The sequence below is a fragment of the Notolabrus celidotus genome, chromosome 10 (genome assembly GCF_009762535.1).
Source record: "Notolabrus celidotus isolate fNotCel1 chromosome 10, fNotCel1.pri, whole genome shotgun sequence".
In the NCBI taxonomy this organism is placed as follows: domain Eukaryota; kingdom Metazoa; phylum Chordata; class Actinopteri; order Labriformes; family Labridae; genus Notolabrus; species Notolabrus celidotus.
The window spans coordinates 411354-431972 of NC_048281.1; the positions used below are offsets into that span (position 1 = coordinate 411354).

The following is a 20619-nucleotide window of genomic DNA, read 5'->3' on the forward strand; positions in this document are numbered from 1 at the left end:
TGCAGGGAGTCAGGAGGTGTCTCTAAATGTTTTTGCTACAGTCTGTGAACTCTTGTTTTAATGTGCAGTCTATGGTCTTACCTGGTTCTGATAGTCTGAGTCTAAGTTGACCTTCTGACAGTTTATCTCAGCACTTCGTCCAGACTTTGTAATCACAGAAAAGTCACAAAACAATACAGACGTATAATGGAAGCTAATTGCAACATGGCTTCTTTAACTGTAGAGTAAAAACTCACAGTTTGGACGGATTACACGTGACTGCTTTGTGACAGAATAAGGTCAAACCTGTTGACTGACGCTGTCTGCTTGTCAGTCTAATTTTTTCTCTGCTCAAATTTCAGGCGATCCCTGAGCACCATCTTTGACCTGTCATCACCTAATTGACACTGATTGATGCCTTTGAGTTGTGACATTGACTTTGCTTATATATTTACAAAAGAAATGTCTATAAAAGTGGTTTAAACAGGGTTGTGATGGATTTTCATGCAGTTTTATTGTTTAAGGAATTCGATTTTCTTTCAGTAACTTACATCTAATGAACTACATATCTGTTTTGTGTCATTGTTAGAGTGTGTGGATGTTTTTAAGTTTCTTAATCATAATGCAAAGTGCAGTTTGGATGTAAATAATGTTCCATGTGTAAGTGATTCGACTGTAACTGTGCTGTGGAGGTTCATGCTGAATGTGAATTTGTGACAATAAATATTTGATTTGAATACTGTAAAAACCAAAGGAACGATTCATGAATCAGTACAACATGTGAGTTAAGAGGATGTGAAGATATCTGAATTTAAAGGGACACTTCTATTTAAAAAAAGAGCAACAAAATCATTCAATTGTGTAAGCGCCTTGTGACACTTATTCCATGAGGTCAGTTCAAACTGCTTTTGGTTTTAACGTCATACAACTCTAGAAATAGGTAATGCTACACATTGTTAGCCCGGTTGCTGTTCTACTCCTCTGTAGTTTCTCCAAACATCACTGATTGCAGCTGACTGTTGAAAGGGACTATTTTGTCATTGTCTCCTGTCAGAATCAGGCATGTAGACTCTATGTGTAACTGTGCGATTGCCTTGCAGTATAACCTGATTTGCACTCAGTGTAATTTCAGCATATATCAGAGTATGGTTTTGTGTGACAGTGAGAATACTTGACACCAGCATCAGTTTGAAAAGGTTTCAGTTGACATAAATGCATCTTAAATTCACAGTTAGCTTCAGGCTTTAAGAAGCGTCATCTAATTTCAGTATTTTGCCTTTTTTCATTATTGTCTGTTTTTTCATGCTTTTATGAAACTGGAAGTTCAAGTTTGAATGAAAAGAGTTATGCCTTGTTGCAAGGGGGCTTGTATTGTAAATACATTGGGCCAAAAATTAGAAGATCTAGAAAAGAATTAATCCAAAAATGACTTGATCGCCTTGGTTGATGGTCAGGGTGTGCCGGCTTTAAATTTGTGTTGGTGTTATGTTTGAATCCAACAGCGAATGATAAATGTTTTCATATGAAACCTGTTCCATATTCCATATTTCCATTTGTTTCCACCTCTGCCATGTTGTGTTGAGCGTTAGGTATAAAGAAATACGAATGTGGTGTCATATGACCTGTTTCAATAAAACATGCTTTATTGATGCAATGAAAAATATCTCTAGTTGTGGTATTTTCAATCTCAACATTAATCAGCAGCAATTTTAAAAACTCACTTACATAAACCAGTTTCTTTACTTGAGTCACAAGGTTAATACTCTTGTTGCATACAGTAAAAAAGTTAAATCATTATTCAAAGACAGGTTATGGTTTTCACATATTGCCAAAGTATCTTTTTTTAAATCTTAAAACAATGTAAATACTCACACGGGCGCAATCACACAGAAACCCACGCACACACACACATACAGAGATACACACACTCACTCCAGGCCAAGGCAAAATCAATCAGGGCTGGAGCACATGTCTGGTTCAAGTTTCCCCTGTGAAACTGAAGAAACAGGCTGATAATGCTGTTACACGTTAATCCTATAAACAAAAAACTTTTGCTGAAAGTATTCATCAAAGTGTGCTTTGAAATCAAACAGCAAACTTAACTGAAGAGAAATGTCAGTACTTTTAAAACCAGGCCCTTTTTTGTAGCATTGGTTAAAGAACTAGCAGATAAGGCACATTAACATAGAGTCATAGTAGATTGTCTCAGTCGGCAGGGAGACAGGCTGTTTTTCCACAGTGATGTGTCTGATTCAAGCAGGTCCAGCAAAGATTAGTTTGAGGCTCTGACAGGCTCCGAGTATTGTGTAACTTATCTGACATCATTAAGAAAGGCAGGCCACATGAAGGCACACTTTACTTTGAGTGTGATCACTTAAAATATTGAAACTAAAGGGCCTTTGTACACAGTTATTACGCCATTGGTGAGTGGATAGAAGGGTGCAGGGAAGCAAGAGAGTGGGAATGACAGAGGGTGGAGCTGCCGCTTCATGAACTGTGGTCTCTGTACATCGGGTGTGTGATTTCACCAATGAGCTCAACCAGCACCCTGAGATCCCTTTACAAAGATCAGGTTTTGACCATCTTTGCAGGGAAGAGAGAGGGAATGACATGCAGGTTACAATGCATCTTAAATCATTCTTACTCAACCACATAAGTGTTAAGTCACATAAGCATAAGAGCAGACCTCTTAACCGTGACGCTCTGCAAAATATGAGCTTTTTCAAATGGAGTTTGGTGTCTCAAAGACAGCAATTCAATGCTTTCTTTGTAAGGGTTCATTCAATAACAATGTCAGACACTTCTATGACAATCCGAGCCTCTTTGTGGCAAAAAAAAGCACTTTTGGTGGACGTACTATGATCAGACACATTTGCTCAAAAGATTGTGTAGCAGCCATGACAGCCTGTTTCACAGAAGCGGGCCCAAACTATCTATTTATGCAAAAATAAAAAACTAAGACCAAGGTTTCAAAGTCCTGAAATATCCCTTCAAGTTGCCGTGGACGTTGCAGCCTCCTCCTGCACACATTAACAGAATTACATTTCTGATGAGCCCCTCACTGCAGCGGCTGATTCAAAAAAACTCAAAGATAAAAATAAAATTAATTAAAACAACATTAAAACCAAACAAAATGATTGACTAAAATCAAGATATGTACAGAAGTGATATGACCATTTATGCATGGGCAGGTCTGTGTTTGTGAATGTCAGATCAGTGAAGAGAAATCTAACAAGGCTGAGTTTCACGTCGAATCATTGTGTTTTTCAGATCTGTTGCAGGTGTGTTGTTGATTTATGGAAAACAAGGTTACGATGTGTTGTGACTACACTGGAAAGAATATAACAAATAGAATGGTGATCATTAGATTCCAGTATGACTGAGTTTAGTGATTAGATGTTCTTAATCATCTGTAATGTAGTGAGTAAAAACTACAATCAACACACATCTAGATATGACTTCCCATGTTCCAGTTTTTTCAATCTGAAGGAGAAAGCTGTGGTGTTTTCAGAGTCTGATGTCCTCCAAGAAACAGTGTTTGTTCAAAGCTTTCTGAGGGCATGTCATAAGTGCTGATCAAACTTTTCATAAAGTCGTAAACAACATGTTACAGGAATTATTAATCCCAAATAATCCTCTACAGTTAATGATTGTCTTCTACTACACACACTGATTTAAGGGGCAGCTGTGAATGTCTGCATGTCTTCTGTTGAGTGCTACATGATACTGACATGAAATGGCTGATGTGGTTCATTTGTAAAATGGCATTGAACAACTGTTCACACAATCTAGGCTTACAGCACACTTACATAGGTTACTGCTGTCACATTACGACAACAACAACGCACTAGCTGCACTGCAAAGATATCTACAGAAGTCATTTGATCTCATATTCAGCGTTAAAGTAGCGATACAGAAAGAAAATCTAGGACTGAGATTAGGTACTGTTGTTTCATCCTGGTGGACTTTTCGATGCTAAAGCATCAGTCTCATCAGAGGATCTCTTTTGCCTTTTTGTGCAATAAACAGTACGAATATGAGATTTAATAACGGGCATTTTTTGCAGTGTGGTCCTTGTAGTTGGAAGCAGCGTGGAGCTTTTGGCCCACCAGCCTCCGTGGCCCCGTGGCGACAGCCGCTGGTGATGGTTTTCATCCTAGTGTCCTGTGTCTGTTAACTTGAAGTCCTCTGCTGCTGGAGAAAATCATAGATATCGTCTACTTTGCTAAGTCTCTCAAAGAAGGGGATAAGATCGAGGAGCTCGGTGTCTGACATGTCGTCAAACCAGGACGCAACAGGAACCTGGAGATTTGAAAACAAGAGCAGATTAATTTACAGATTTTGTAAATGTTATAAAACACACACACAAGCTATATTTATTTAGTGAGCATCAGACAAGTATTAAGTATCCTTATTCTCATGGATGTCAATACTGTGCTGGAAATATAAAGAGACATCTGAAGAACTTACTGCATTGTCAGGATGGAAGATATAGGAGGCTGGAGAGTTGTCGATGATGATGACCTTGTTGAGGTCTCTTCCTAAACGGCTCAGGTCTTTTACGTAGTTCCCTTTGTGGAAAACACATGACTCCCTGAAGAGACGGCTACGGAAAGCCCCCCATTTGTCTAACAGGTCTGACACAGGATCTGCGTACTGCAGCAGCAGGAAAAACACAAGGGCAGGCTCAGAACATTGCTGATAAATAAACAATAAAGAAATACAAATGGATAAGTAAATCAAAGCATTAAAAGGACAATAAAAGAGGTTTTCAGAATAAGAGACAGCATCACATCGGGAAAATTAGAAAAGTGAAAAGGATAAATTAGGAACATTCAAATAATAAATGAAAAAAAACAAAAAATAAACAAAAAATAAAATAAATAAATAATAATAATAATAATAATAATAATAATAATAATTATTATTATAATAACAACAAATTAAACAATAAATGATCAAATAGAATAATAAAATAAAATTTAAGATAATTAATTAGTTGGATAAAACTTAAACTAATAATAAAATAGAAGTAAAAGCAGTTAGAAAGATAAAGTCACATAAAAGCAAGTCTGTAAAAAAGGCTTTTAAGAAGAAATTTAAAAGATGCCACAAATAAATATTTAAAAAGTCAAAATTAAGGGTGTAGCTCAGTTGGCAGTGCAGGCGCCCCATGTACAGAGGCTACAGTTTCCTTCCTGATCCTGGCATGACTCTGTGCATGTCAACCCCTGACCTCCTTCTCTCTCTCCCTACATTCCCTGTCCCTCTCACGCTGTCCTATTCAGATGAAGGCAAAAAGCCCCAAATCAAATAAAAATAAACAAATAGTCAAAATGAAGGATATATATAATATAAAGTCAAATATGGGGCTATGAGCCAATATGTTGTTTTGAAGTCTGTGCAGAGAGCCAACGTTTCTCTCTCTAGAAACTATAACTTAATTATGTATGAGGTATATGAGTCTGTAAATACTGTAGCACTTTACAGGGTATTTCAAAGTGTATCATGTTTAAGAGTAAGCCTTTAAACTTCAATATTACAACCTACACTGACCCAGAAGCTGCATCAGATTTCAATGCTCAGTTTGAGCACATCCATACTGTGCCTGTCAGCTATAGGGCCCGTTCTGCAACTCTGAAGATCGCTCTCATTCTAACATCAGCATTTAGTTTCAGACTGAGGTCACCAAACACTCCTCATACTGTCCCGTGCTGTAGACAAACACCGCAACTACAATCTCATTAATCAACAGAGTGAGTCACCAGGTTAGAACTGAACAAGTGTTTCACAAAACTGAGTCAAGGCTGAGGTTAACATAGTTTGAAGTAAATGTTAGAGGTTAAGATGTCAGTGCAATCCAGTGACAGGTATCATAAATAAATCTTTATCTGAGCAAGTGTCTGCAGAAGGTCAGCCATAAATCAAACAACACTGGGGTTTCACTTATTCAATGTATACTGTTTGGAAAGAAAAACAGGCGTCAGTTTCTGCATCAGGTTGTTTGTGTTCTTCTGCAATTTATCTGTTGTGTGGAGTCAAACTTTAACAACAAGTTACACAGAAAGAAAACGGCTGTCTCACCTTGGATAAGCTCGCAGTGAACAAAACACACTCGAACATCTCTCCCATCCTCTTGAGGAATTCGTCGACGTGGGGTCTCTTTAACACATACACCTGCAGAAGGAAACACAGTTGTCTGTTATTGGTGTTCCCCCTATTTTTAAGAAGTGCCAGTTAATGTGTATAAAAGCCTGATACTTGTTGTTATAGGACACTTTGTGCAGTTCTGAGGTAAACTCTCTAATCTAATATGGTTGCAGATTGGTTTCAGTCATAAGAGGCAGAGCTGTTTTGCAGGCTATGACAGACGGGTGCAGAGCGAGCTCTCTAAGGAGTGTGTATTCGGTCACACTGCATACTTCTTGTCCTGCTTTCAACATCAAGCTCCCTTTGGCTTGCACCTCCTCACACAGTGGTAAACATTTTGGCTTTCCTTGCTGGCCTCTCCTAACACCATGAGCACTTGTTGTTACATGAACTCAGTTCTATTGATTCTATTTTTAACTCTCGATCAAACAAACAAACAAACAAACAGGAGATGGGTAGTGATGTGGAAACTCTTCTATACTTCTTTCTTTTCAGTCCTACACACCTGAAACTTCTTATTCAACACTTGTTCTAACTGTGTAGGAACTCTTTGTCACTTTGAAGACATCAAAGGATGTATTATAAAACACAAAGTGGTAAAACTTTCCTCATGAATATTACAGATTCATCTCAAAAGGACTTAAGGAATTTCTACTTCCACTGAGATGCTGGCGGCCCTGTTTCTGAACCAAGTTGTCCCGAATAGGCTTTCCCCACTTTAACAAGCCTATCCTGGATTACTTGAAACAGACCCAGGCCCTTTGGACAACAAAGCTCCTCTGTCTTCTGAGAGGCCCAGCACAACAGCTACCATTTAACTCCTGCAGGGGAACGTCACTGCCATTTCAGAGCACCAATGAGCAGAGCAGAATATGCGCCGCAGTGCGAGATTGATGGCAGTGATTTCTGAGAAGTCTGCCAGGGTTTCCTCATTTCGTCAGGCCATGGAAATAGACACCTGCTGCTCGGAGCCATCAACAGAGCGGGCCACAGCTCTGTCAGACTGCTAGCACTGAGTTGATAATGCAAACTGAAGTTGCTTCATGTTTTTTATCTTACTTCCTTACTTTTGGGTTCTATACCTACAAATCAGTACTTTAAGATTTGATTAAGCCTCCTTCTGCTCAGATCAGAAACTGCAGATTAATGTGGGCGGTGTGCGTAAGATGACATATGTCCAGGGAGTGATGCCAGTCCAGCTTATAAAATGCATCTATATAAATCTTACAGCAGGAAGTATTGCAGCCTTGTACAAGCTCTTATAATTTATACTCGACACACCTGAGAGTTCATGAAAGCAAAATAAAGAGAACAATGTTTCCTCATGTTCTTACCTGGTGAACTGTTCCATCAATTTCCACTGGAATGATAAAATCAGCGTTGTTCACGGGCTGTTGGAAACAAAAGTGAAAGAGTTAAACACACAAAAAGAGTATTTCTCTTATGGTCTCCAGAGAAAATCTCTGGCACATCTTCTCCTCAGATTTCTTTCGTATCACTTTCATCTCTATGACGAGGCAAACAGACGCCAAGACGCCGACTCGCAAATCACTGTAAATAATATGACTCCTTGAAATACAGGCTGTAAGTCACTACAGAAAGTGACAGGGCTCATTAAAATAGCTCATATCTCTAGACAGGTCTCGCACCTGTAATACACGTCTCATATATTAGTCTTGTCCCCAGCCTGTTAGACTTTAAGTCATGGCTGAGTGTGTAAACGATGAGGTAATGGAAGTAGGACAGAATGGATTTAACAGCACCATGATCAAAAGGTGTGAGTGTGAACAGTGCTTTATGTAGGATATTAACCAGAATGCCTCATTGGTTCATATCTTGCATTTGAGCAGTTTGGCATTAAAAAAATCATCGTGAATTAAACTTTATCTGCATTTTTTAGCTCAAAATATACTGACAAACCACACTGCACTAGGAGGCACCATCTGTCATCTGTGCTCCTTTCCTTCCCTTTAGGAGAGCATCATAGCATTATGGCAGTGATGATTAACCGCAGGTACAGACCCGGCTAGTGGCCTGTAGATGCTACAGCTTAGACCAAACATAATGTTCTGCTGGAAGACTACCGCTCAACCTGGTTCAAACTTTGTAAGATGCTGGAGCATCAAGGAGTTCAAATGTAGAAAGGAGGATGTCTGCACTCTTAGACAGTGCAATTTACACTTTAATGTGCTAAGCTAAATGTTCATTGCTACGCCCCTCCTTTTTTGTACGATGTGATGTGTAGCAGGTCTCCATTGTGATATCACGCCTGATCTAAAACTACATCTCCCAGAGGGTGGGATTTCTACCACCAGGGTGTGCACACTAGAGGCTGACATTTTTTCGGGAATCCCAAGGGTCACGGGATTTCCCGCGGGATTCCCGCAGGATGGGAGTCAACTTTACTATTAATCACGTGATTGGGACCGTACAGGATAAAAAAAGTTAACTGGAGCAGACCGGAGCGGGAACCAACCAATTCATAGTTTTCACGTGACGTCACACACTTATGGAACGCCACCCCACTGGAGGGCAAAAAAAAGGCTTCTTACTACTACAGGTTACAGGGAAATGATCAGACTCTGCTGTAAACTACATGTTTAAACATTAAAAAGTGCCGGACAGTTGTTTTGTCAGTTATATGACGAGGAGACAAGCCCGGGTTCTGCTTCTTACAGGGATATTTCATTGTTTTTGAAGTGGGGTTGTATGAGTTTCATCTCACTAATTATACTAGCCACACTAGTTTGTGATCTGCTGGTATATCTTAATTCCCAAAAGGTCTGAGGGACTGTTGGTAAGTCTTACTCGTGACAAAACAAAGTTTTCTCGGTTCATTGTATGTACACTGTGTGCATTGGCTCACAGTTTACTATAGGGACCACAGGCCATGTATCATTTATGTTTTGTGCCTTCTAGTGAAGGTTTTTTATTTGGATTAAGGAAATAAATGCCTCCCTATATTTACCACAGACGAACTGTTCCTGTTGTATTCAATGTATTACCCACAGACTAAAAGAAAAAAAAAATGGGAGTGGTACAGGAGCGGGAGTCATTCTGAATGGGAGCAGGATGGGCGTGGGAGTCATTTTACCAGGAGTGGGACGGGACAGGAGTGACAATGCACTCCCGTGTCACCCTCTAGTGCACACAGGTGTGTTGCATACTGCTTCATTGTGCAGGAATGTCCCTTCATTAAAACCTGACTGTTTGTTGTTGATCTCTTTTATGCTCTGATGAAGGCCTGACGGGATGAAAGTTTGGCACATTAAAGTTAAAAATGAAACTAATTAAAAAAAGAGTTATACTTAAACTTTGTATTTGCATTTTTTGTTCTATATCAGAGTGTAGATCAAACAATGATGCCACGTTAAGGCTTAATTTAAACTTCTGAGTTTGAGCTTCTTTCATCATCATGGACATGCACATTAGACACTGTTAAAGGTTCTGTACTGCGTTCTGAAAATTTACTTTGTGGTCAAATTTTTGTATGGCAGTTGCCATATCTAAAAGTACATACCAAAAAATGTGTTGACATGTTTGTTCTACTTTTACTGCAGACGAAATAAGGGCTGTTTGACCTTTACCTTTGGCAAAATGTGAGCCTGTTTTACTGACAAGCTAAAAAGCAAGGCAAGACAGCTTAAGACTAACATTAATGTGCAAATATTTAGAAGTTGTACACCTTTAAGTCCATGTAACTGTTTAATTTTTACACATTCAATTAGATTTGAATAAGTTTGGCTTTTTTTTATTGAAAAAGTCACACCTGCCTCTCACTTCAACTTTTCCAAAACTGTCTTACCTAACACTATATTTAGTATGTTTGTCACAGTAATAATGAATTGTATTATCCACTCAATGTTAAACATGGAGTTCATAGAGTCTGACCCTGTTTACACATAGCTAGTAGCAATATCCAGTGACATCCTTTAGGACAGTCTGTGACCTGAGAAGGACTAAACACCACATGGCATTCATTACATAATTTGTGGTGACACGGGAGCCTTGACTTTTGGCATTGATTACTTTGTTCGCTGCATGCTACCTTAAAAGGTATCTGGCTGATCAAAAATACTTGTTATTTGTGGAACAATGTAAAGTTCAACTTGTTACCTGAAACTTGTATATAAGGCACACTGACAAGGACTAAGTTATATTCTTTTTAAAATGATGTTGTGCAGAGGTTTTATTTATAAATGTTGGGATAAAATACTCAGAACTAATGGCACATTACAGTTCACAGCTAAATATTCCTTTTCCTGTGCAATTCACCTTAAAATCTTTCACATTAGATTTTCATTCCATTTTTAGATGTGACTTTGAAACCTGGGTGCAGGTGGGTTTGATCATGAAACTGGAGCCGCCATAAAATAAGTGGTTAATGCTTATGTGGCACGTGGAGTCAGTCATTTCAGATAAAAATAAGTCATCTCCCTCCTAAAAATATGCAAAATGATGAGGTGCAAATCCTACTGCTATTTTTGCCCACTTTAGCTTGGCAAGCAGGTTGTTTTCTTTGACAGTCACACTCGATGACAGTGTGAGATCTATTTTTGAATACTTGCAAATTTTAGTAATTAAAGACTAAATGAAAGACTTAGGTGAGGAAAGTCATTTGGACTTGTTTTTATGACGGGATTTTCACTGATGAAGTTCTAATATCAGTTTGAAAAACAGCAGACGGCTTCTTCTGGACACAAAAAGCTGAGCGACCACACACTCTGTTCTTTAAGAGAATTCTCTAAGTCTCCTTCAGGATGTTGTTATAGTTTACTAAAACTGACCCTGATTCAAACCCATCATCCCCTCTGTGATTACATCACTAAATGCTCCTTGGTTTTATGTGTCATTACAAACTTTTATTATTTAAGCAACACAAATCCCTTTACCCGTTTACCAAGACTTATTTCTTTATTGTTTTATTCAGTTTGTTTATTTATGAAAAAGTCTATTTAATCAATTTTAGATGTTATTTCATATTTTAAACTCATATGAATAAACTATTTTCAGTACGTGTTTTTTTTATAGTGACTTTTATGTACCAGCTGCTCCGTAACAATTTTTCATGGGAGGACTAATACAGCTGTTTGAAATGAACTGAGTTAAATGGAATAGGCAAATCACACCTGAAGGCATAGTTTGATATTTAAGCAAATACATTTGTTCTCTTTAGTGGCAAGACTTTGATCAGGAGATCTATTCAATTTCCAGACTCTGTAGTTCGTATGAAGCTAGAGTCAATGCCTGGTTACTGTTATTATTATTATAACCTTTATTTAACCAGGAAATGCTCGTTGAGATTCAAAATCTCTTTTCCAAGAGAGTCCTGGCCAAGATAGGCAGTAGCACAGTTACAGACCGACAGTTACCTTCCTTACAGCCCAACTCTTAGCAGAGTTAGCTTAACTTTATTTCAGATACAAAAAAACTTTGTTGTTGATTTACAATAATCTCACCTATATCTTGCAAAGTGTATTTAGACTTTGTACTCTTTGATGATCAGAGGTACTAACACATCATGACATCATGCTTACACTCTATACGAAATACACTCTAGTTACCTAGATACATGTATTTTAGCCTTGTGTACACTCAAAAAATGTGGAAAATCCTTCAAACCTACACACTGTAAAACTTTGAGCTTAACCTGCATCCACACTTAATTATAGATCTCTTTTGGATGAGCTGAATATTCAATCGTTTTTTTTGAGCACTTATGAGTTAAAATACTGTTATACAGAATATTACAATGTTGATGTGAGTGAATACAGTACATGTAAGACTATGGGAAAGATGGTCACACAGGCCAACTTACCTTAAATGAGCTATGCACTAGTGTTTCATCCAAATCAATGACCACACAGATCTTCCCCGCATCATTGGATTTCATCCGTGGGAGCAGTGGTTTAGCTGGAAACTGAGGAAGAGAGGAAACTTAGACTTAAGGCTGTCTTACCACGAAGGTACGAGGTACTTACACAGCTCATCTAGCTTTAAGTCCACATTTCAATCAGCAGTTCTATTACATTTAATAATGTTTCTAATTATGTGTTTTTGATGTAAACTTTGATCTCTCATTAGAAATGACCACCTGACTTTGTCATATAGGACTTACTGCTAATGTGTGTGTGTTTCTGGTCACATGGGAGTCTGACTGCTGCTGTGGTGTCCTGTTGAGGGCTTATAGGAAGCTTTGGATGCTACAGCTGCTGCCATGCTGACGGAGTATGTAAGTATCACCATTCTGTGTTTCATCCTTCAGCAAGTGGTCAAGGATCGGTGTTTGTTAATGTGATTCTGATGCTAAAAATGAGATGGCCTGAGCAAAGAGTCAGCAAGTAGCACTGGAGCATGTGTCAGTCTGTGCAGACTGAGCCGACATGTGATGGTAATGAAAGGTCTGGAGTTTAACACAGAAAATCTGCCAAGATCTGCAGATGGGTTCTCTCTCAGCTTCTTAATGACCACAGTTGGTACAGTCGAATGATAAATGTAAAAATAGGCTGACAGTATTGCCTCTATTCTGGGGTGTTCAAACTTTCTCCTGCAGCTCTCTGTTAATCTTTTGAAATACTCCTCAGCGGAGACATAGATTACCATACCTGCTCTTTTGGTGGAATGCAGCACTCGCATTCACAAAGCTCAGACAGCTCATCCTCGCTCTGCTCCTCTTCTGAGTCCGTGCTGTGATCGGAGGCCTCATTGTCCTCAGTCCTTTTGACCTGCGCGTGTGCATCAGTGTGCTCACTTTTTGAAACACTGTGAATAATACCTAAAGGAGCTTTTAAGTCTCTTGAAATGTCTATGAATTCAGGGTCTTCATCCCATTCCTCTTCATCACTTGTTCTCTCCTCAACAGAGTAGTCCTCCAAACTCGTGAATTTAGGATCCCTATTAGTTATTTCACAGATAACAAGTTCATTCTTTACATATGACTGAATACTTATAATGTGATAAAGGTAGTATTCCTCAACGCCTGGCTCAGACTCCTCTTCATTTTCTTCGTGAGCTACAAGTGACCAATATGGCTCCATTTCTGAACATTCGATAAATTCTTTGTCCTTCGGCTCAAGCTGGTCTTTGTTTTCAGTAACAGTTGTTGGAAAATGGTCGATGGCAGACTGGTCAACAGAGTTATTAGCGATAGAGACTTCATCTTCATAAGCATCACCTTCCACAGAAATGTCCTCTGCACATGGAGCACACATACTCTCTCCCTCTGTTTGTTCTTCAATAGAGCTTTCAGAAACATGGTCGTCAGACGTTTCTTCATCTTCCTCTGCATCAGGAGAATTGGCTGCTGCTTCTGATTCCTTCTCTAAACTTGATCCTGACTCTACGGTCCAGTCCTCGGGTTCTTTCTCTAACCCACAAGACTCCCAAGAGGTTTCATCTCTCGGACATTCATCATCCTCATTATTATCCTCACGTGCTTCTTCTTCTTCTTCTACCTCTTCTTCAGGGGAATCTGAACAGGTCTCTGCTTCTTGTGCTGGAGTTTCCTCTTTGATTTCTTTAAGTTTGTAAGCATCCTTGGCCAGTTTCTTTTTCTCAGACTGAAGTGCTTCAATGAATAAGCAGTCATCGATATCTCCTCCCTCAAAGCAGGAGATGTAATGTTGCTTTTGTTTAAAGGCTTGTCCGACATAGTCTGCTTTATCAAACAGACTAAAGTAGTCCTCAAGGACAATATCCACCGAGGGTGTTTTCTTTTTGTCCTCATTACTGTCGTTAACATTGCTTCGCTCCACGTATTCATCATCTTCAAAAGATTCCCACTGCAGCTGCTCATCGCATGAATCCTCCTGAGCTCCTTTTTCAGATTCCCCAGATGTATCTGAGCAGCGATCGAAAGGAATACTGCACCCGAGACAAGTTTTAAAGGATTTGGTTTCATAAGAGGAGGAATATGAGGAGCCATCTTCCTCACTGCAGAACCCTGAGGTCTTTCCAGAGCGGCACTGCTCTGAAATCGCACATTGTTCATACTCTTGGATTGTTTCAGGGTAATCAGCTTCAAACATTTCTGTTGGGATGTCTTGCTGAGAGTTTTCTTCAGGGCATTCATCCACAAAGGCCCCGTCTTCATTGCTATCAAAATAAAACTCTTCATCGATAAGCTGTGTTTCATTCTGCTCGTCCTCTTGTTCAGGCGGATAGCTCTCTTCGTCATCATCCTTGTGATCTTCACTAAGTTCAGTTTGATCCTGATTGCCATCATTTTCATAAAGGTCAGTGTCACAGTCCAAAGAGTCCACAGAGTCAGAGACATTAGTTGTGAAACCAGTTGATTGACATTGCTCAGAGTCCTGAACTGATGCGTCTGGCTCAAAGTCGAAGCCCTCACTCTCCTGATCAGCCGACTCGTACTGTTGCTGTGACTCGAAGTCGTCTACACATTCAGGTATGAAATCAGACATTTCACTCTGCTCCAAACTATCACAGTTTAATGCCAACAGATCTGGCTCAGAGTCAAAAGTCTCAAACTGTTGATCAGAGGGCTTGCATTGCTGACATAACTGGAGGTGTTCTGCACAATGTTCACAGCAAGGACTACATTCAGAAGCTAAGCTATGATTAGCACAGTGCTCAGAGGACTTGCAAGGTTTCAAACACTCACAGTGTTGAGCACATTCATCGAATGGTTGGCTTAACCCCGAAGTCTCACACTTATCAAGGGTTTGGTCGGATTCGAAAGATCCTTCACTTTCACAGTACTGCTCAAAGCTCTCAGAGTGTCCACTGCACAATGAGAAGTTTTCATTCTCATCTCTAGTCATGTCACAGTTTTCCACACACAGGAGAGAGGAGTCCATTTCTGTGCCGTTGTCAGTCTCGTCGGTATATTCCACAAGGACCCTCATGCCTAGTTCAGCACTTCCCTTTGAATGGCTGGTTAAATCTTCAGCTTCTGTTACTTTGGGATCCTGACATTGTTCAGCAATCATGGCTTCAGTAGAAGACACTCCTTCCTCAGAGCTGTTTCTCTTCTCAGAGTTTTCCAAATACATGAGGAAATTATTTCTCAGTCTGGAATTTGTTTGCTCCAAGTTTTTACTCCATGCATTAGGTCTGGCTCCTGCAGAGTCCAAGTGCAAATGACAAGCAGGTGACTGGGGGGTCCATTCAGAGTGGATATGCACACAGCTGGTGGGGGGAGTCACTGAGACTGCAGCGCACTCAGTAGAGGAACAGCAACAGGAGCAGCAAGCTAGTCGACATGACAAGTTGTCACAACCAAAACTGAGCCTAGCACTTGACTCAACTCCCCTTTTCCTTTGCCAGAGACCAAGCAATTTATTTTTGGGGCTTTGGAGAGCCGTGACAAATAACTTCTGGAATATCAAATCTCTATAAAAGGCTGAACTAAGACATTAATCTGAAACTGACACCTGAGAACGTCTTGACCACTTGATCGTGAGACCATAACTCTCATAAGTCATGTTGTTTTCCAAGAATATCTCCTCAGTGTAACCATAGACAGAATTGTCAATAGTCCAAAATGTTATGTAAAGGAGTAGTGGTCAGTCCCTGATGGACTCTCAGTCTGTCTTTGCATGTATCTTTACCATTCATACGTGTCGTATTCAACCAAGCCTCACACAGATATCCTTGATTTTGAAAGTAAGACTTTGGGATCTTTTGTTCTTTCTAATCAAACTCTTTGAAATCCACAATAAGGTGAGTGACCACACGCTCCTAATCACTCTTGATACCTTCGTTGTTTTATAGTTTCCGCCATGAGGCCTCTTCCTCACTGCAGGCTGTGTAATGAGCCTGTCACTGGCACATCTACGGTAGCCATTCTTGGATTTTTGCAACGCAGTCATCTTCCAGTCAGGCGTCCGCCTCTGTAACTTGTCCACCCGTGTTCTTTTGCCCAATCATCCTGATTGATGTCCGAACATGGAGTACTTTCAACACTGGCGTTGATTACTTCCACGCCCATGAGAAATGCTCTTGTAAACACGAAAAACCTCTGAGCCAAGAATACATGCGTTTCTCGCAATGCTGCCCACATGCTGGTCAAAGACGGTCAAGGGGCAGGGTGAGAGTAAGTCGATACTAGAAGGAAGAGGGAGAGAAAGACTGATGTTTAGAGGAGGACTTACTTTTGACAGACTTCCATTTTCCTCCACCAGCAGGGGGGCATTGTTTTTGACTGGAGGCGGTTCTGATTCTTGGTGACATAGACAGCAGAAGAGACTGTGGAGGAGGCCTCTGCTGCGGGGCTTCTTTGAGGGGGAGACATCGATGGAAACTAAAAAGAGAGACGAAACATAAGACTTGATACTCATGTTAGACTCATTACATGTCTGTTGTTATTTTTATTGCTGTGTTTATGTATGTCTGTCAATCTGCCTGTCTGTCTCCCTCCATCTCTCTCTCTCTTTCTGATGATGCCACGACCTCGCTATTTTTGGTTCATCTGGTCGCGTCGGATGACTGACCACAAACGAGCGGTTCTGTTCCAGGTCTCTTCCCGTTAAAAGGAAGTTCCTCCTCACTACCGCTGCCAGCTTTCTGGTAAATTAAAGTCAGGTCTCATTAAATATTATAACCAAGAGTATAGTCTGTCTCTGCTCCTGGTTCTTATGTAAAGTGTCATGAGATATGTGTTGCTGCTTCAATAAAGACTGAGTGACTGATGGTTGATATACAAACAGAACTGAGGGGCAGAGATGCTTCTTATTGTTTTCTGACTGATTGTATCATCATCATGTGTGTAACAGGAGGTGATATCAGCCTCTAAACCTTCAGAAGTCAGTTGACTAAGGTTGTTGTTGTTTAACATCACTACACAGAGGAATCAGTCAAACTGTTCACTCATACTTTCAGGATTTCATATTTTTCATATTTTTTTTTTACCAATCTTGAACCATTTTATTCCAGAAGCATCTAAGAAATAGTATTTCGTGTTGTTCGGTCACATGAGGCCAAAACGTGATCCGTTTCGTGATGCAAGTGCTGGCACCAGCGTGGGGTCCAGTACATCTGATCTGCGCATCAGTCTGGACTGTCAGCAGGACCCCTGCTGAGTTCTGTCATGTTATGAATTACTTGACCATGCCTATTTTAGCAGTGCAGCTAAAGGTTATTAGACATTACATAACAAAGTAGAGGTGTCTGTTTCAGGCTGAAAAACAGTCAGGTGTGGAGATCGTAAACCAGGTTTATTTTCAGAGTCAACTTTGTTAACTGTGTAAAAACTATTTCCCTGAGTAAATAACAATATTCTCATGGTGAAATGTAGAGATTACTCTCAGAACAATTTGTTTTCTTTGCTGAATTGTTTATTAGTTTAACAGAAAAAAAATGCCTTTAACACTTTGATGCAGTAATGGCTTTTTAATTAATTTAAATTAATTTAAAATATTTATATTTAAAGATACAAAATGTTCACAAGTGTTAATATCAGCAGCCAGTAGCAGATAGTAGATATAGTAGAATATACACTACCAGTGAAAAGTTTGGACACACCTTCTCATTCAAGGGTGTGTATTTATTTTAATTATTGTAAACACTGTAGATTAATACTGAAGACATCAAAGTTATGAAAGAACATATATGGAATTATTGAATGAACAAAAAGTGTTAAACAAAGCAGAATCTGTTTTATACTTTAGATTCTGTAAAGTAGCCCCCTTTTTCCTTCATGACAGCTTTACACACTCTTGGTATTCTCTCAGTCTGCTTCATGAAGTGGTCTCCTGGAATGGTTTCTAATGAACATGAGCCTTGTCAAAAGTTCATTTGTAGAATGACTTGCCTTCTTAATGTGTTTGAGACCATCAGTTGTGTTGTTCAGAGGTAGGGTTAGTACACAATGGATAGCCCTATTTGACTACTGTTGTAATCCAGATTATGGCAAAACCAGATTATTTCATAGTTTTGATGTCTTCAGTATTAATCTACAATGTTGAAAATAATTAAAATAAATAAAAACCATTGAATGAGAAGGTGTGTCCAAACTTTTGACTGGTAGCGTATATTTATCAAACAATCAATCAATCAATCAATCAATCAATCAATCAATCAATCAATCAATCAATCAATCAATCTTTATTTGTATAATACAACAAATGTTCTCCTCGGACTCTTTCCAAACAGAGCAGGACTAGACCGTATGTTCTATTATTAACAAAGACCCAACATCAAGACAGGATAAGATCCAGTCCCATTTTACAGACAGGACTCAGTCTGATCTCATCTTAATCCACCATGAGCAGAGCACATTTAGCAAGTTACAGTGGCAAGGACAAACTTCCTTTAACAGGCAGAAACCTCCAGCAGGACCAGACTCATGTTAGACACACATCTGCTGAGACCGTGTTGGAGAGAGGGATAGAGAGAGAGAGGGACATAAAGAGAGAGAGAGAGAGAGAGAGAGAGAGAGAGAGAGAGAGAGAGAGAGAGAGAGAGAGAGAGAGAGAGAGAGAGAGAGAGAGAGAGAGAGAGAGAGAGAGAGAGAGAGTGTTAAACTTGCCCTCTGTTGACCAGGTTAGTATCTTAGACCTACAGCAAAACCACTGGCCAAAGTTTTCAAATCACGTGTGCTACAACTACTTCTACTTCTACTTTCTACCATCCAAATATTTCATGAACCCTTACAGGAGAAACTGATCTCTATAAACATTACTAAGCCATGTCCCAAAATCTTTTGGCATGAACAAGAAAACAACTCATCAACTGATGGCAAAGTGATGAGAGCCAGTGTTTGAAAAAAAAAAGAGCTTGATGAGCAGTCAGAGCTGTCAGCTGAAGCATTCGCCTGCTGCTAAATCTGTTGCCGCTCTATGGGGCCTATCAAGGAGCTGTCAGGCTGCTTTGTGTGGAAATGTGTAATGATTGCAATGGATACCTTGTTTGGCAGAGAACACATGGAACAGAGAATACAAACCGGCTTCTGGACTATTTCTTTGAGCAGTGTTGGGCACCATTGATGCAGCCTGACTGTGATCACTCAGAAAAAATCCCAGCAGAGAAACTACAAAATAAAAGACCTTTTATTTCTTCCTCTTAGCTATGTAGATTCAGCATATTCTCTGTGAGGTAAATGTATTAGCAGCACTGTAATGAGTTAGAAAGTGACGTGGTGGGTGGAATAAGAAGGGAACTGAGTGCTGTATTATTTTAAAATTAAAATTTCTATATTTTGCGTCCGTGATTGTACTATGGGCGGGTTGACTGTACAGTCATGGCCAAAAGTTTTGAGAATGACACAACTATTAATTTTCACAAAGTCTGCTGTTTCAGTTTTTATAATGGTAGTTTGCATATACTCCAGAATGTTATGAGGAGTGATCAGCTCAACTGCAATTAATTGCAAAGTCCCTCTTTGCCTTGAAAATGAACTTTATCACCAAAAACACATTTCCACTGCATTTCAGCCCTGCCACAAAAGGACCAGCTAACATCATTTCAATGACACACAGGTGTCACACACATTAACACAGGTGTGGGTGTTGATGAGGACAAGGCTGGCGATCAATCTGTCATGATTGAGTGACTGGACACTTTAAAAGGAAGATGGTGCATGACACCATTGTTCCTCATCTGTTAGCCATGGTTACCTGCAAGGAAACACGTGCAGCCATCATTGCATTGCACAAAAAGGGCCTAACAGGGAAGTTTATAGCAGCGAGTAAGATTGCACCTCAGTCAACCGTCTATCCAATTATCAAGAACTTCAAGGAGAGAGGTTCAATTGTTGCCAAACAGGCTCCAGGGCGCCCAAGAAGTCCAGCAAGCGCCAGGACCGTCTCCTGAAGGTGTTACAGCTGCGGGATCGGGCCACCACCAGTGCAGAGCTTGCTCAGGAATGGCAGCAGGCAGGTGTGAGTGCATCTGCACGCACAGTGAGGCGAAGACTTTTGGAGGAAGGCCTGGTGTCAAGGAGGGCAGCAAAGAAGCCACTTCTCTCCAGTAAAAACATCAGGGACAGACTGATATTCTGCAGAAGGTACAGGGACTGGACTGCTGAGGACTGGGGTAAAGTCATTTTCTCTGATGAATCCCCTTTCCCATTGTTTGGGGCATCTGGAGGAAGGCTTGTTCGGAGAAGACGAGGTGAGCGCTACCATCAGTCCTGTCTCTTGCCAACAGTGAAGCATCCTGAGACCATTCATGTGTGGGGTTGCTTTTCGGTCAAGGGAGTGGGCTCTCTCACAATCTTGCCTAAAAACACAGCCATGAATAAAGAATGGAACCAGAACGTCCTCCGAGAGCAACTTCTCCCAACCATCCAAGGGCAGTTTGGTGATGAAGAATGCCTTTTCCAGCATGATGGAGCACCTTGCCATAAAGCAAAAGTCATAACAAAATGGCTCAGGGAACAAAACATTAAGATTTTGGGCCCTTGGCCAGGAAACTCCCCAGATCTTAATCCCATTGAGAACTTGTGGTCAATCCTCAAGAGGCGGGTGGACAATCAAAAACCCACAAATTCTGACAAACTCCAAGCATTGATTATGCAAGAATGGACTG

General features: G+C 40.1%; 2 protein-coding genes across 2 annotated transcripts in view; one reads left to right on the plus strand and one right to left on the minus strand.

Moving 5' to 3' along the window:
• Nucleotides 1-1634, plus strand: part of obsl1b (obscurin like cytoskeletal adaptor 1b) — a 34389-nt gene extending 32755 nt beyond the window's left edge. Inside the window, exon 22 of the mRNA XM_034694157.1 lies at nt 342-1634. Coding sequence (XP_034550048.1) covers nt 342-352 — 11 coding nt within the window. The 3' untranslated portion in view covers nt 353-1634. The remainder of the gene's footprint in view (nt 1-341) is intronic.
• LOC117820409 (carboxy-terminal domain RNA polymerase II polypeptide A small phosphatase 1-like) overlaps nt 1600-20619 on the minus strand; it is a 33386-nt gene continuing 14366 nt past the window's right edge. The window contains exons 2-7 of the mRNA XM_034694158.1: nt 16245-16393; nt 11948-12049; nt 7464-7520; nt 6064-6156; nt 4450-4635; nt 1600-4281 (exon numbers count right to left, since the gene is read on the minus strand). Coding sequence (XP_034550049.1) covers nt 4153-4281; nt 4450-4635; nt 6064-6156; nt 7464-7520; nt 11948-12049; nt 16245-16393 — 716 coding nt within the window. The 3' untranslated portion in view covers nt 1600-4152. The remainder of the gene's footprint in view (nt 4282-4449; nt 4636-6063; nt 6157-7463; nt 7521-11947; nt 12050-16244; nt 16394-20619) is intronic.